The following is a 14,537-nucleotide window of genomic DNA, read 5'->3' on the forward strand; positions in this document are numbered from 1 at the left end:
CAATTCTCTGCCATCCAATGTTAAATGCTGTGATAATTTTAAATCCTTCAGTAAGAAAACATTATGTATTTTAAGGGAGCGCTGCCGAAATAGGGCGGAATAATTTCTTGCCTAGTTTTAAATAATGTATATATTGTATAGTTACATTTTATTGTTTATTACCTAGCTTTTTACAAATTCATAATTCAGATTTATGTATTTTTATTTATTATTCATTTATTTTTCTTTTTATCTTATATCAGGCGAAGAGCCATACCATAGATGTACTGATGTTAAACCGTTATTATTATTATTATTATTATTACTATATGGTTTCCGAGGGAAATTCTGCTAGAAAGTCGTTGAAAAGCGCTGTCAATTACCCGTAATCAATATATCGTTATTTCTGATAACAGAAGGTTTTTGTTGATCTTGATCTTTCACTGTTGTTGACCTTCTTAACTTAAGTGTCAGTTGATGAACAACTGTTAAATATGGGGCGCTAGATTGACTTAGAAAGAAAAAGAAAATAAGATGTACATGTGAAAGAGCAGTCAGTATGAAAATCTCAACTGCATGAACCATTAGTTTCGATCGACTTTGAAATTTGAAATTGCGGTCCTCTCTGTCCTACGTCAAGCGCGCGCTCATATACAAGCAACAGTGGTTGCGTAGAAACGACGCGAGCTTGGAAAAAAAAAACAGTTCCGCAAACATAGGAAACAATAGCGAGTTACTTTGAGTACTAATATTTCCCTTGTTAACGCCCCGAGACAATGAAGCGAAATTTAGATTGAGGGCTCATGAACAGTTAAGGATTATGGTTCAACAGCGAAGAAAAATACCGATTTAATATGGAAAATGAAAAAACTAATGAAGCGAAGCGAGGCAAAAGTATTGATGATGCTTTTATGTTTGATCGTCGTTCAAGTTTTGAGATGCCGAATGAAACAACTCCTCGAGACTCGGCCGATGATCTTTTAAAACCTAGGAAAAGGAAACGAAATAAATCGTGGGCAAGTGGAGCATTACGAAAAAATTTCTTGCCGGTCGAGAAAAGATCTGAGTCATCTAAAGCTACGTTTGATAAGCGCAGGCCATCACATCGTGTGAAATATAACGGACATCCGTTTGACAGGAACAAAACTGGGTTATGGCAAGGGGATTACATCAAGATGAACGTACCCAAGAAATGGCTAAGAGACTATGAGAAAAAGCAGGTGAGATTTTTCAGTTTATTTTTTTTAATGTTAAGCTTTCAAGAATCTTGCAAGACCCTTAGCCCGTGAGCCGCATCTCTAAGCAACAATTCGCACTTGTAAACTCAAATACCTGGTAGATCACGTCTACGTTTTATTCAGTCAGTTCCTTAATATGCATCTCTATACAGTGCTCGAAGATAATTTGATTGTTTCATTTTTATTCCAGGCTATTTCTGTGTTCAATTTCAATATACTCGGATTTTTTATACTCGGATTTTTGTGGGGTTATTAAGTTTTGTAGACTTAGCTCGCGTGAGCAACCTAGGTACTCGCGTGACAAATATTCGTTAATTATTTAAAAAATTTGGTACCACAATCCAATATTCTCTCATTACCTTAAAAAAAAATAAATGTGCTGATTTGCGAATGTATACATTCGTTGAGATTGGTGGCTATATGAATTTTATCCCGTCCTTTATTGCCGGTCGATGGCGCACTTGTTTCTGGTTTTAGAAGAATGCGCAAGGTCATGACAAAGCATTTAAAAAGTCATAATAAGGATGGATGAGCACATACTTCAAATAATTGCTTTATATAGCTCATTGCAGATGAAACGACTTAACAGAAGTCTGGATATTCCGCTACAAAGAACCTTTGAATACATGTTGCTGTTCACTCTTCCTTTGAATCTGTGATACTGATCACTGATTTCTTTCAACAACTGCAAAACGTTTATCAGATAAAGAGTTCAAACTCTCAGAGAAGTCTGCCAACCCAGACTGTGAAAATCCCGCTGAGAATTTAATTAAAGAAATAAGCTGCCTTGCTTGCAAAAAGCCGGAAACTGCATAAAAGTTTCTAAGGTTAATTGTATGGCAAATGCCACAAAGCTGTGGCCCGACGTGATTAAGTTTTCAAAGAAAATACTGTGTTGATCACTGGCAAAGCTTTTTACGGTTTTAACGATGTAATTGTTGATAAAAATGCTTTTTCTTATCTGCCCACTTATTCCGCATTAGCATAATTGTGTTTATGGGTAATCTGTTTTATCTTACTTAGTTATGTCTGAACTAGTGCTTACCATAGATCAGGGAAGATAAAATTTGTTTCCTGTGTTAATTAAAGACGCCGTCCAAGAGATTTACTAAGGTCAACACTGGCAAATTCCTCAAATACTACCTTCCATTTTGAATAATACAATATTTGATTCTAGCTCACAAAATGCTATAGAATCGTAGGCTTAAGAAAATTCTGCCTTTCTTAACAAACATGAGTACATGTTTTCTCACTCAAATATTATCCAATCGTTGGCCATCTTCAATCACTCTTCAGTTCAGCTGGCGAGTTTTCATATTAAGTCGAGTCCTGTTTAACTGACTCAATCGTTATCTCTGGGTGACCTGTGGTACAGGTTTGATCTCAGTGGTTCAGTTTGAATAACACGCGTCGGTGTCATTTTTGCTCCACAGGCAGATCTTCAGAAGCAAACTAAAGGAAAGCTTGAGGTAGGTAAAATTGAGTTTTCCTGTTTTGAAACAATTGCAGTCAAATGCCATGTAGAACTTGAAGTACCGTTTACTTGATATCGGTTGGAAATTGCACCAACCAAAACACTTTAAACCAAACTGATAAGCAATAAAACCATATCGGCGAATATGAACGCTTGATCAAAACAAATTGCAAAAAATGTGCATGTGTTTAAAAAAACTAACATCATTCTAAGAGGGACTACACGAAACGGTGCTTTTGAAAATTTTGTGAAGAACTCTTAATCAAATTAAGACAACGAACCAACAATAATAGCTATTATAGCAATCATAAAGCAGTTTTCAATTGAGTGTTGAAAGTAATTCGCGAGTGCTTTGGTTTTACTTTAGTTTGCTCTTTGATTGGTCCAGAAAGCTCCTGCCACTTTCTCAAACAATCAGATTTGAAACTAAAACCACTGGCGACTTGGTCACTCGCTTTTTCCCGCTCTTCAGACAGTTGACTTTCTTTTACTTTTAGTTCTATTAGTATTGGCTCGTTGTGGATATTTTACTTTGGGTTTGGTTTTACAACTCGAAATCGAAAAGCGCTCTAATAGTGATGATAATAATAATTGTCATTTTTGTTGCGCATTGCAAAAAAAAAAGAAAAAACCTTCCTCATATGGTAGTTCATCAATTGATAAATTGATTTATTCGAGTACCATTATGATTCCTTCTGCAACATTTCGCTTGAGCCCAGTTCAATAGAAAAATTACTAGGAAAAAAGATACTGTGGGACTGAAAGGATGAATATTGGACATGTGCCACTTTCTTTCCTTGCCCGGCTGCTTTTCAGGAAAAACAACAATGGGCAACTTGCGGACAAATTCCTCAGCAAACCCAAATTGGCAGCGAGGAGAGGAAAGATAGAAAATAGGACGCATGTCATGAGGTTAATCCATTTTAAAAAGATCCTCGCTTGGCCTGTTTGATGGTTGAATTAATTGTTACAAGTAGAAATGTTTTTCCTTGCTTCTTGTTAATAAGAGAAACAAGAAAAACATTTTACCTGTCACAAACTTAAAAGTTTGCTGCGGTTTTTTTGTTGTTCATGTTGTTTATGGCTCGCTTATCACGTTCACGCCACGAGCAAGCACGAGATGACCTTCATCAGTAGTACTCGGACTCAGCATTAAGAAGTAAAGTACTGTAGACAAGCTGAGAGTGTTCTAAAATTTGTCTCCGTGATCTAAGGGAAAAACTTGATGAGGAACGTTGATGACCAACATACCTTAAAAATCACTTCGCCATTGAATTGGGGTTTTATCGCGTTTGACTTCCCCAAGGCCATAGTGACCCACTGTGTTCTTCGTATGTTATTTTTCAGCCTCTGGATCGATTTCGGCGTGCTGTCAGAATGGTAAGTATGATATGATCGCTGATGATCCTTGCCTATAGCGCAGCTATTGCTGTTATTTTTGTTGTTGCTGTTATCCACGCCACATTTGAGTGAAAGCTTCTGTTGAAAATGCCTCTCACTTTTTGCAGATATACCTGTGTTGTTCCATGCTAACGATGGTTAAGTTTGGCGTGCTCGATCCGCCCTACACGATCCTTTCCCTTCACAAATAAAGAATATGAAATTCAAATTCTTAACGCACTGCAACTGAGCCAATTTTTTTGTGTTAAAGTTGGGATCACTTGCAGTCGATGTGCACGTTCAAATCGTTTGGTTCATCGGGCTAAGTGATTCTTATCCCCACCACTGAAAATTATGTATAAAACTGTGACACTGCTCGAGTTTTCACAACAGAAAAATTCGGTCCGTAACTCACAGTTCAGACCTCGAACTGGGTTAGTTAGAGTTGTTTATTGTTTACTATACCGACCTTAGAGAGGCAAGGGTCTGCACTTCTTTTCGGTTTACCGCGGTCATAACACTTCTGATTTGTCAGTATAACTCTCTTAAAGTTTAAAGAACTTTTCTTTTATTCTTTTGACATCCCGTATGGGTTATTACGCTGGTAAACCGATAAAAAAGTGCGATTCATTGCTTTAAAATCGAACCATAATCGGGTTCTTATCTATAATGCAATTTACGTTCGGAATAGCACCATCTCCACCGAGAAGACTACTGATTGGAATCATGTGATTCAAACTCGTCGTATTGCCCCTCTCGTGTTTTTGTTGTAGGTTCAAACTCTCAACACTTCAATTCGGAGCATCGTACATCACGCTGTAGAGAAAGGCCAATATAAAGAAGTTACTTCTGACGCTACACTTAGCTTGAAAAGTGCCGCCCAGGGAACTGTGGAGGATCTAATGTTTGATCCAGAAAATTACAAATGCCACCACGAGGTGACTTGTGAAATCTTTTTCCGTAATTTTTTATGCCAAAACTGGTAGCTAAAGTTCATGCAAAGACATAAACTAGGAGCTAAATGGTTGCTCTCTGAGGATCTACTAGAATTTCATCGTGCAACAATATTTACGCATAATCACATCGCTAGTTACTCGAAATAAGAGAGAGAATTCTAACAACTATTGTAACAAGCCAAGCCTGAAAACAAAATTAATAAGCACCGGGGTAGTAAAAATAAAGAAAGGGAAAGATCTTGACGAGAGCGAGAGTTATTGTTGAAAAATAAAGTTTTGAGAAAACTGCAATAAATCATCAAAAATGATATTGTAATTTTCGTAGGGCGTAGATACCCCAACGAAACGGCTATTTATCGATGATCCAACTATTTTATCCGTTCATAGAGGAAAGGTCCTGAATGTTGTTGGACTTTTTTTTTTATCTGTTATTAGAATACAATTACGTTTGTGCTTTCAGTTTCTAATACCAAGATGGGCCAAGGAAATTACTCTCAAGGAACCGCAGCAAAGGACTAAGCAAGAAATTCATTCCATCGTTCAACTTATGAAGCAACTCAAAGGTTTCCGTAGATACAGCTTTAAGATACAAGAAGCGATTTGTGTGGCACTCAAATACGATTGGTACGATAAGAAACAGCCATTAAAATTTAGAGTTCTGTTCGTTCGTCGCAAGAAGATTTGAATACTCACATTACAAAATTACTGTTGGGTATACTCCAGCTTAGATGCTTCCCACGGGATTATGTTCTTGCCCATTGTGTGAGTTCTTCATCGTACAAACAGCTTGTACCATGAATGTCTTTTATTTGAATTATTCGTTCACAACCCTACGAGGGAATCAAATCTGTTTTGTGAAGCACTAACACAAGCGTTTCCCTTAATCTTGTACCTCTTGTTTTCTTGAAAGCAAATCAAGTCAGCCAAAGTTTCATTGGTGTTCAAGTTAATGCGACATCGCTCAAATTAAAATGAGAGGTTAATAGAAAATTAAAGGACGCAAGTAGTCCTGAGGTAATTTCATTTTGCTGTGAACAACATTGCACATGAATGTAATACTATTCAAATGGCATGTCTGTTTCGCAGCTTTGGACGACGTCGTGTGGTAATTCGGAAAGGTCACGTTGCTCAACGGTTCTACTTTGTATTTAGTGGCTCAGTATGTGTGACAATCGATGATGACGAACACAGCGCATTTGTTAAGCCAACTACCTTGCTCAGAAGAGGAGATCACTTTGGGGTATGCCACTTAGAGTTAAATAGGCCGAATAAAATTCTAAAATTTGTAAAAGATAGGCCCTTTTGGCGTGATAATGCATTGTGAGAGTCTTTCTTGGCTTTTGAATCTTCAGTTAACACTAGATAGTGTAAAACAGTGTGGATAAATAGCTATTCACCACGTGTGATTGTAATTTAGGGTCTATCTTCCTTCATGCCATCGTCACTCTGTTTTATGTCATACTTATTAAGCTCAAAAACTATTGTTATTATCAAAATTCGTTATTTAACGCTTCTTTTCAACAGGAACTCGCTTTTATTCGTGGACTGAGAAGGGCAGCCACAGTAGTTTGTCTAGAAAGAACTGAGTTACTGTCCGTGGAGAGAGAAGATTTCTTTTCCGCTAAGATTGACGTGTCCTTCAACGCGGATATGCAAAGGAGAGTGGCACTCCTAAAGTAAGGAAAATGAATCGTCAAATAATGGATATGACACGTTAGGCATCAAAATGCTAGTTATGTTCGAGACATTGCGCAGATAATCTGTTTATAAGACAATAAGCATCAGTTTATATTTGCATGGTGTAAATCTTTAGGAGGATGCACTTACTGTCGTAATCAAGTAATTTTAATCTAGAAGAATTGCAAGAGCTGCGTCTTTATACCATGGGTCATTTTTCCATGTCACAACGAACTTCATTTTAATGGAAAGAGAGCCTGAAATGATCGTATTTCAATGTAGAAAAACATCAGGGCCGTCTAAATATGCCAAATGGCTCGAGGTTGAATGGTGAAAATTAACAATTATTCCAGATGACGACTCGGAACTGGCAAAGCTTTTTTTAAGATGGACAGCTTTGACAATGCTCTTCTCAGTGTATTTCTAGATCTCAATAGGAGTAGTGTTTCAGTTTATATTACGCCACAGTTAAGATTAAGAGTATGAACGCAAATGACCCACAAAAGCATTTCAATAAAACGTTTTAACAAGTCTTGAAGAAATAGAAATACTTCCTGCAAAACATCCTTACCCTATTGATTATAAGACACAAAAAATTTGTGATCGAGTATTTTCATCTACACGAGTAACTTAAAGAAATCCTATTTGACCCTTGGATGAAAAAATAACGGAAGAACCTATCCCTAGTGGTGAACTCGATCAGATTCCGTAACGAGGAAAGAGTCAGTTGTTCACCTGTGTTCATTCTTCATTTTCTTCTTTCATCTCTGTCGCCACCGATCAAATGCTTATCATCTGTTCACATTCCAACTGTGTTTTATTTAACTGATGTTTTTTTTCTCTTAGGGAGCATCACGTGTTCAGCACGTGGCCTGCAGATGTGGTGAAACAGGTTGCAGAGGAGAGCATACTTCAGGACTACAATAGTGATGAAGTGATTATTCGTGATTCGTCTAAGATGCATCGTATAGTATTCGTCACTAAGGTGAGAACTTAGAGACATGGAATGGAGGCTGGCGCGGTAACCTGAAGTAGTTTAAGGTCATCAGTAAGTAGTTTAAGGTCATCGTCTTTGATCTTTTCTGCTGGTTCATAAGTCAAATCGTTACAACTGACGATAACAGAAACTTATTGCTTCTATCTAGTGGAGTTTACAGCGCGCATGGTGCGCGCAGCGTAGCTCTATATCTAAGAAAAATGGTGAGCAATCAACACATCATGATTGACGATCCGTCTGTGTACGCTTTTCATGACTGTGTCTTATCATATATGTACCAAAGGTACACTTTTTACGTTCCTTCGTGATGAGAATAAATGTCTTATAGCTCTCTATGAAAACTGAGTACGTGAAAGAATACTTTGGCCTCTAAAGAGTGCATATCAAGCGAAAATGAGCTTTACGGTTCTATTTCCTTCTTATTTAACAAGGAATAACAGTAAATCGAATAGTCCGATCTTCTAACCGATAGTAGTCCAGTTAAGTACAAAAGGGTTTTTAAAAGGATTGTTATCGGTGACTGTGACTGTCTTTTCATCAACGTATGCTAAATCCATCATCATGTTAAGGGTCTTTTGCTCAAGTAATAAGTCATCTTAGTGGTTCTACACTTCCTTAGGGGCACCTTTAGCTTCAGCTCTACCTGTTTTTAAGTTCAGTGACCTTCTTTTTTAATCGAACTGCGCTCTTGACCCTAAAATTTATCGTTCCACATCTAAATCTAGATTATTTAAGGTGGCTCCGCCGAATCAAGGGTGCAGTTCTTTGTTAACGCATTCCGTGCTCACTCTTTCTCCTTAACAGAACTGTTGAAAAGCACATAAGTAAAATATACACATTATTCACTTGCTGTACGAAAATTTATTTCCGGGAACCGCAAAGTTTATCAGTTCTTAATTTATAGTGGATTTAAAACTTTTCTAAATAGACTTAAAAAAAATTCATTAGGCAAACAACTATAGAGGTTTCAAAGTCTGTTTTTTTATTGTTTTATCAAGGGTCAGTGCAATGTATTAAGACTGTTAGACCTCAGTGACTGTAAGGAATACATCGACCACGCCTTGAAATATAGGATGGGGAAAATAAAAGAGGATGGGTCAACAATTTACAACCCTTTTGTGGACGACATCTCTGTAAGCTCAGTAGTTTTACGAGGATTGCCTCCGAGATCTGAGAGCCCCGAGGAAAACTCCACTGCAACGAGCTCGGTAAAAAGGGTGCGAGAAAAAGCGAAATCGGCTCCTCCCAACACAAACCCAGGCTCGCATCAGTCAGAAATGATAGCGTCTCGGCCTGTTACAAAAGGAATCCTACACTTGGGAAGCTCAAAAAGAAAATCGCCAAGGGGTCTAGTGAGTTTCCAGGATAAACATAGAGAATTACCCGGTTTAGAAGTAGAAGTTTTGCAACCTTCCGAAAATCCACCAAGATCTCTTAAACCCTCGGGCTCGCTGTACCAAATTAACGAGAAGGAGGAGAGATTCCATGAGAAACACGCAGTGGATGAGAATGTTGGTGTTGGAGTTTATATGATGGTGGATCGATTGAGACCAGGTCAATGTTTTGTAAGTATAACTCCTTACCCAACATTGTCAGTTCATTTCCTCGTCTATTCTGGTGAATAATACATTTAGTGTAAACTAGCTAGAATTGAAGTACCGTGGTTAGCGTAAACATGGAGTTGTGGCAGCCCCAATTCATTTTCAAAGTTTCATCATGGGTACGCGTATACTGGTAGCAAAATGTGACTTATTGTGGCATGTCACGTCTCAAATAACTATGAAGCGTGTGGATATCAACCTAAGAGACTGACAAAACTTGCTTGAGTAATGTTCAGATTACCCCTGTTTTCGGAGATCCCAGAAGGTTGTGGAAATAACCACTTCCGCCGGCCATATACATTTCATGTGGCATCACCACCAGTCAAGCTACAAGTCTCATTATTCCTTGCAGACCAGATGCCCCAAGTTTAAAAGTAACTTGACACTAGCTATTTTTCGAATGAGTGTTAGACACGCTGGCCTGTTGCCTTGTGTGTTGCACTCTGGAACAAAAGAATCGGGCTTGAGCTCTGGTTGTGTCCCTGTGTTGTGCCCTTTAGCAAAACGCTTTCAATGGGTATTGAAAACAGTCAGCAAAGCTTGAAGAATTGTAGGGGGTATTCCAGCGCTGGACTGACATCAAATCCTTAGGGTGTCATGTTTCTGAGCCTGGGCATGCTCTAGTAAAATTGTCTTATGGCTAAAAACCTGACCTCGTCCTATGGTATCCTCTCGTGTCTGTGTCTGCAAAACCTGCTGTCACTGTACAGCTTGAATATGGATCTGTTTCAGTTGCTGAATCTGTTTTCCTTTATTTCAAATTCGTCACAATCGTATTGTTATTCACCATCTCAGGGTGCGTGGTCTTTATTGGAGCTAGAGGACCAATTCTTGCCCGCGGCTGAGAAGGCTAACTCTCCTTCACAACAAAATGAACGAGACCTGACCAGCCATAACAAGAAAAGTATTAAAAGGCAGACTAAGGAGGATAAACTAAGGGACAGACGCTTTACTTTGGTCAGTGCCGGCTGTGAAGTTGTCAAAGTAGCCAAAGAAGTTTTCTTCAAATATTCAGACGCTGAAACTCTTGATAAACTTAAACAATTAACAACCACTTATCCTAAAGATAGCTTCTTGTGTCAGAAATATCTTCAGCAGAGCGACTGGAGGACATACAGAGAGAATGTTGTAGATAATGTTGTGGTAAGGCATATTTCTCGCCTAGAGACAGCTAAAGGATCTGCTCGCTCACATAAGGTCAGATCATCCCCAGTCCCGTCGCCGCTGGGTTCGGTAAAAATGTGGCCATCTATAAATTCCAAGTGGGAGTACTTCCCAGACGCAGGATGGGAGTCTGCACAAGTCAACACACCAGCTGTTGACGGTTAGTAGTGCTAAGCTTTGTATTTTCGTTGGAGCGTATTTCAAGTATCGTATAACTAGAATAAAGGTAATAACGACTGCCTATCAGGGGAACGGAAAAGATAATGAGTAGACAATGAGAACTCAAAGATCAAACTCGCAACATACCCGAAGCGCGAGAAACTCGAGTGACCAAGTCGTAATTAGATAAAGTTTTGAATCTCAATGGTCGAGAAAGTTTCGCTAGTGCTCTAGACCGATCACATGAAGAAGTAGAGCAAAACTAAAGCCATGCCATATTTCTTGCGCTACTCAATTAAAAATTACGCAGTCTATGGACAGCGCTAATTGCCTCGTCGTTATTGACGACAGATATGAAGATGTATGGATCACCTCTAATATTTCTTTGAAGGAGGAGTGAGTGAGTTTGCAATTAGTTTGATGATTGGTGATTTAGTAAACATCATTTAATTTATTTTAGCCGGGACTTCAAGACCACACAGCTCCGATTGTTCTGCTATAAATCCATCAAGTCGGGGTCGGAGTCCATCATCGAGAAAACAATCACCGTACGCTACGCCCCGTGGTTCACCCATACCTCCTCCTTCACCTGCCTCAAAATCGTCCGAAAAGCTTTTACCACTGGTCAAAAATGACCTGGTGCTGGCTCAGGGTAGTCAGAGGGCACTGGTACTGACTCATGGCGGTAGTAGGAGTAATAATTATCAACTACAGATCGAGAGACAAATAATTGACAAAAACGACTTCAGGAAAAATAATCCACTTTTAAATAGAGTAAAATAGCATTTAGGATCCATCAAGGGGTCGTTTCAAGGAATCAATCGACTCTTCTCCCAAACTACCGCCTAATTTAAGTATATGAAATTATTTATCACGAATTAAAAGTTGTATTTAATGTTTTATCCGATGACATTAAAAAATCTTGAGATAGGTGATCAGGTCAACAAGTTGGACAAATTGATGATTGATCCTTGTGTCAATTTTACTTTCAATTTTACTTTTCAAAATTTTCATCATGTTTGTAATTACCGAGGTTTCTGTTGCCGGAACACGTTATGATGGCACAGAATCGAATGAGAAATCAGCAATCCACTCTTGTCTGTCAGCCTGAAGGTATTAATCAGAGTCAACAATGATGCAAAGCCCAGGGCCGGGTTGTTCAAAGCTGGGTTAAGATAACCTAGCTTTCGAGTGAAGTCTGATTTCAGATCTGAGGGCTTTAAAAGAAAATACTGTCGAATTCTTCTTGTCAAGAATATGATTATTTGATGGTTTCAAAAAACTAACGCACGCAAGGAGCAAAAGGAGGTAAGGCGAGTTCGTTTTTCCTTCGTGCTCAATTTCTAACTGCATTTGGAGAAAACAAAATATTTAACCATCTTTTTCCTTTTCAAAGCAAGGAATAATTTGCAATAGATGAAGAGATTTTAAACAACTTTAAATTTTAGCAAGACCCGCTAATCTCAGAGACAAATCACACTGGGATAAATATAAAAACTGTTACGACAGTTGCTAGGTCCCTAACTGAAAAAGGCAAATGCATTCGTCCTCTTTCTTAGTCTTGACTTTTTTTCAGCTGTAAATTTGTAAGACAACCATTTTAAGCCTCTAAGCACATCCCTCCTTGTTTCTCAACCCTGAAGAGTATGTCAAACAGTTTAGAAATTTAATCTTTACGGCGTTCAAGGATGAACTGTCATTCTTACAAGCTTTCCTTTCCCTTTACCATGTCGCATTAGAGTTGATTGGCTGTTAAAGATTTGAATGAGGCTTATGTACGAGTTTCAATCGTTTCTCCCAATCTTTTTCGTTTATTTCTTTTATTGAGTGTGACGAGGAGAAGGAAGTTTGCCTTACCAAACGCAATCACCAACACTTCCACAATACTTTTGTTCACCAATACATTAAACAGCTGGTCCCGGTTGTTCAAAGGGTGGATAACACTATCCACTAGCTGGATAAATCGCTATCCGGTGGATAACGCAGTACGTTTTGTGAAAACTTATCCGCTGGATAGTGATTTATCCTTTGGATAGCATTATCCTCCCTTTGAACAACTGGGCTCTATTTTTCTTGACCCCTCTTTGTGTCGGTGAGACTATCAAAATCAATAATAACCTAGGAAAAAAACAGTCTTTGTCCTTGATTTTAATCAACGCACAAAATCCCTTAATAGAAATTTGCGATGTCAAGCAAACGATCCTTTAGTACAATACGCCAGTTAAATTAATTTTCGATGCCAACAGTGTCATTTGTATTTCTTACAGAAGTTGACATTTGATTAACCATATTACTACAATGACGGACACGCCCTTAAAAGTCTTAAATGGAGTTATTTCCTACTGAAAAGGACAATCCTTGATATTCCCTTAAGTAGATAAGGCTTGGTTAATTGGATTCAATCGATTGAGCACAAGGAGCAAAACCTATACATCAAGGTGTTTTTATATGGGATAACTTTCGGAAGGGGAAGTTTTTATATTTAAGTTCTAAATTGGTAGAGATGGCTTTTTTTCAATGTGCGTCCTCTCTGTGCGTATCATCTTATTTTGCAATATTGAATTTAATGTTTGCTGTCTCAGGATCGCCACTTTTGGCAGATCACTACCGAGGTGAGTTTATTAAAATGATATTTAACGACTTTTGGAATTAGGTCTCTCTCACAGAAATCAGTTTTCCGCGCGGTTCTCGAATCAAGGTACTATCCTTTCTGTTGATATGTTTGAATACCAGTTTAGTATGTGACAGATTTTTCGAACTTCTTAATTTTTCCTGAATTCTCTGGATCTGGTGAGTGTCAGAATTTGTAAACCGGTAGGATTTTAGGCAAGTGTATAGGTTACTCTCATCAGTGCCTCTCAGTTCAGTGCTTCTGCGCGATTCGTAAAATCTTCAACACAAAGCAAAAACTTAGATAATGAAGAAGAGGTCCCCCTTATCGATTGGCGTTTTTTCAACGCGAAGCTACTATGAAAAGTTGGAAGAATAGCTTAGTAGTTCTCAAATGAAAGATGACAAAAGATCATAGGCAAGTATTATATCCAAAACGAGCAAGACTTGGTGTAATCATAACATCGGGCAGAGCTGCTCCTTGTGTCTAGCAAATTTTGTGCGTTTCCTTTTTACAGTACTTGCGTATTATTTGTTTTTTTTGTTTTGAGTTTTAAACAGGGATTTAGGAATAATTGTACCGCGCCCAGTTTCATAGGCAGGTGAAATCTCTATCGATCCATATTGTGAAAACATATCAAAGAGGGGATGTTTTCATCAGCGTGATTCGAATTTGTAATTCAAATTGAAGCCTTAATCTAGTTAGAAATCCGTTGTTTTTATTCAAACCACTGTTTTTGTTCAAGACACTGCTGTTTGTCCTTGACCGTGTTGCATAACTAACTAACTGTTTATTCCAACGTATATACACCACTTAGAGGTGCTTCGTGAGTACTGTATAAACGTTCGGGGCAGGGTTCAGAGAGCCCATTTTTGTTTCCGAGAGGAGTTTGTTTAAAGTAGCGTTGGCAGATGTTGTTCAGTTGAAAATTTGAAGTTCAGATACATTTATAAACAATAGGGTTAATTTCAGGAGAGAAACAAAAGAGCTGTGCCGCAAAACTGCGTGACTCAGTGTTCAGAAAAATCAATCTTGGACATCTAGTTACCCGTGCGTGTTTTTGTCAAAACATCCATCGGATTGGCTCTCAAAAAGATTTGCTTGCAACCTATAACTCGCAGTAATTAACCATATACGTAACTTTTAATTTAACTGACATTATTTTGAAAAACGGGCGAGCAAATTTAGCAGCATTAGAGATACCCACACATTTGAAACAGGCCATGTAATAGATGCAGACACCAAAACCATAAAACGCACATATTTTTCTGCAAATAAAAAAGGTAATGTAAGTTTTACGA

General features: G+C 38.2%; 1 protein-coding gene across 1 annotated transcript; it reads left to right on the top strand.

Moving 5' to 3' along the window:
• Positions 1-661: 661 nt before the first annotated feature.
• Positions 662-11,569, top strand: LOC113668525 (cyclic nucleotide-binding domain-containing protein 2). Its single transcript, XM_027184439.2, has 11 exons — positions 662-1,199; positions 2,651-2,686; positions 4,039-4,071; positions 4,845-5,009; positions 5,488-5,651; positions 6,114-6,267; positions 6,552-6,703; positions 7,551-7,689; positions 8,700-9,266; positions 10,098-10,626; positions 11,086-11,569. The coding sequence occupies exons 1-11, from the start codon at positions 834-836 to the stop codon at positions 11,406-11,408; spliced, it is 2,628 nt and encodes an 875-aa protein (XP_027040240.2). The 5' UTR covers positions 662-833; the 3' UTR covers positions 11,409-11,569.
• Positions 11,570-14,537: the final 2,968 nt, after the last annotated feature.

Source organism: Pocillopora damicornis, chromosome 9 (assembly GCF_964200805.1).
Source record: "Pocillopora damicornis chromosome 9, jaPocDami1.2, whole genome shotgun sequence".
NCBI classification, from domain to species: Eukaryota; Metazoa; Cnidaria; class Anthozoa; order Scleractinia; family Pocilloporidae; genus Pocillopora; species Pocillopora damicornis.

Excerpts from the sequence above, each read along its gene's own strand:
- LOC113668525 (XM_027184439.2), top strand. The coding sequence starts at position 834 with ATGGAAAATGAAAAAACTAATGAAGCGAAGCGAGGCAAAAGTATTGAT. Across the intron at positions 9,267-10,097 it reads TGAGACCAGGTCAATGTTTT|GGTGCGTGGTCTTTATTGGA; the intron begins GTAAGTATAACT and ends TCACCATCTCAG. Across the intron at positions 10,627-11,085 it reads CAACACACCAGCTGTTGACG|CCGGGACTTCAAGACCACAC; the intron begins GTTAGTAGTGCT and ends AATTTATTTTAG.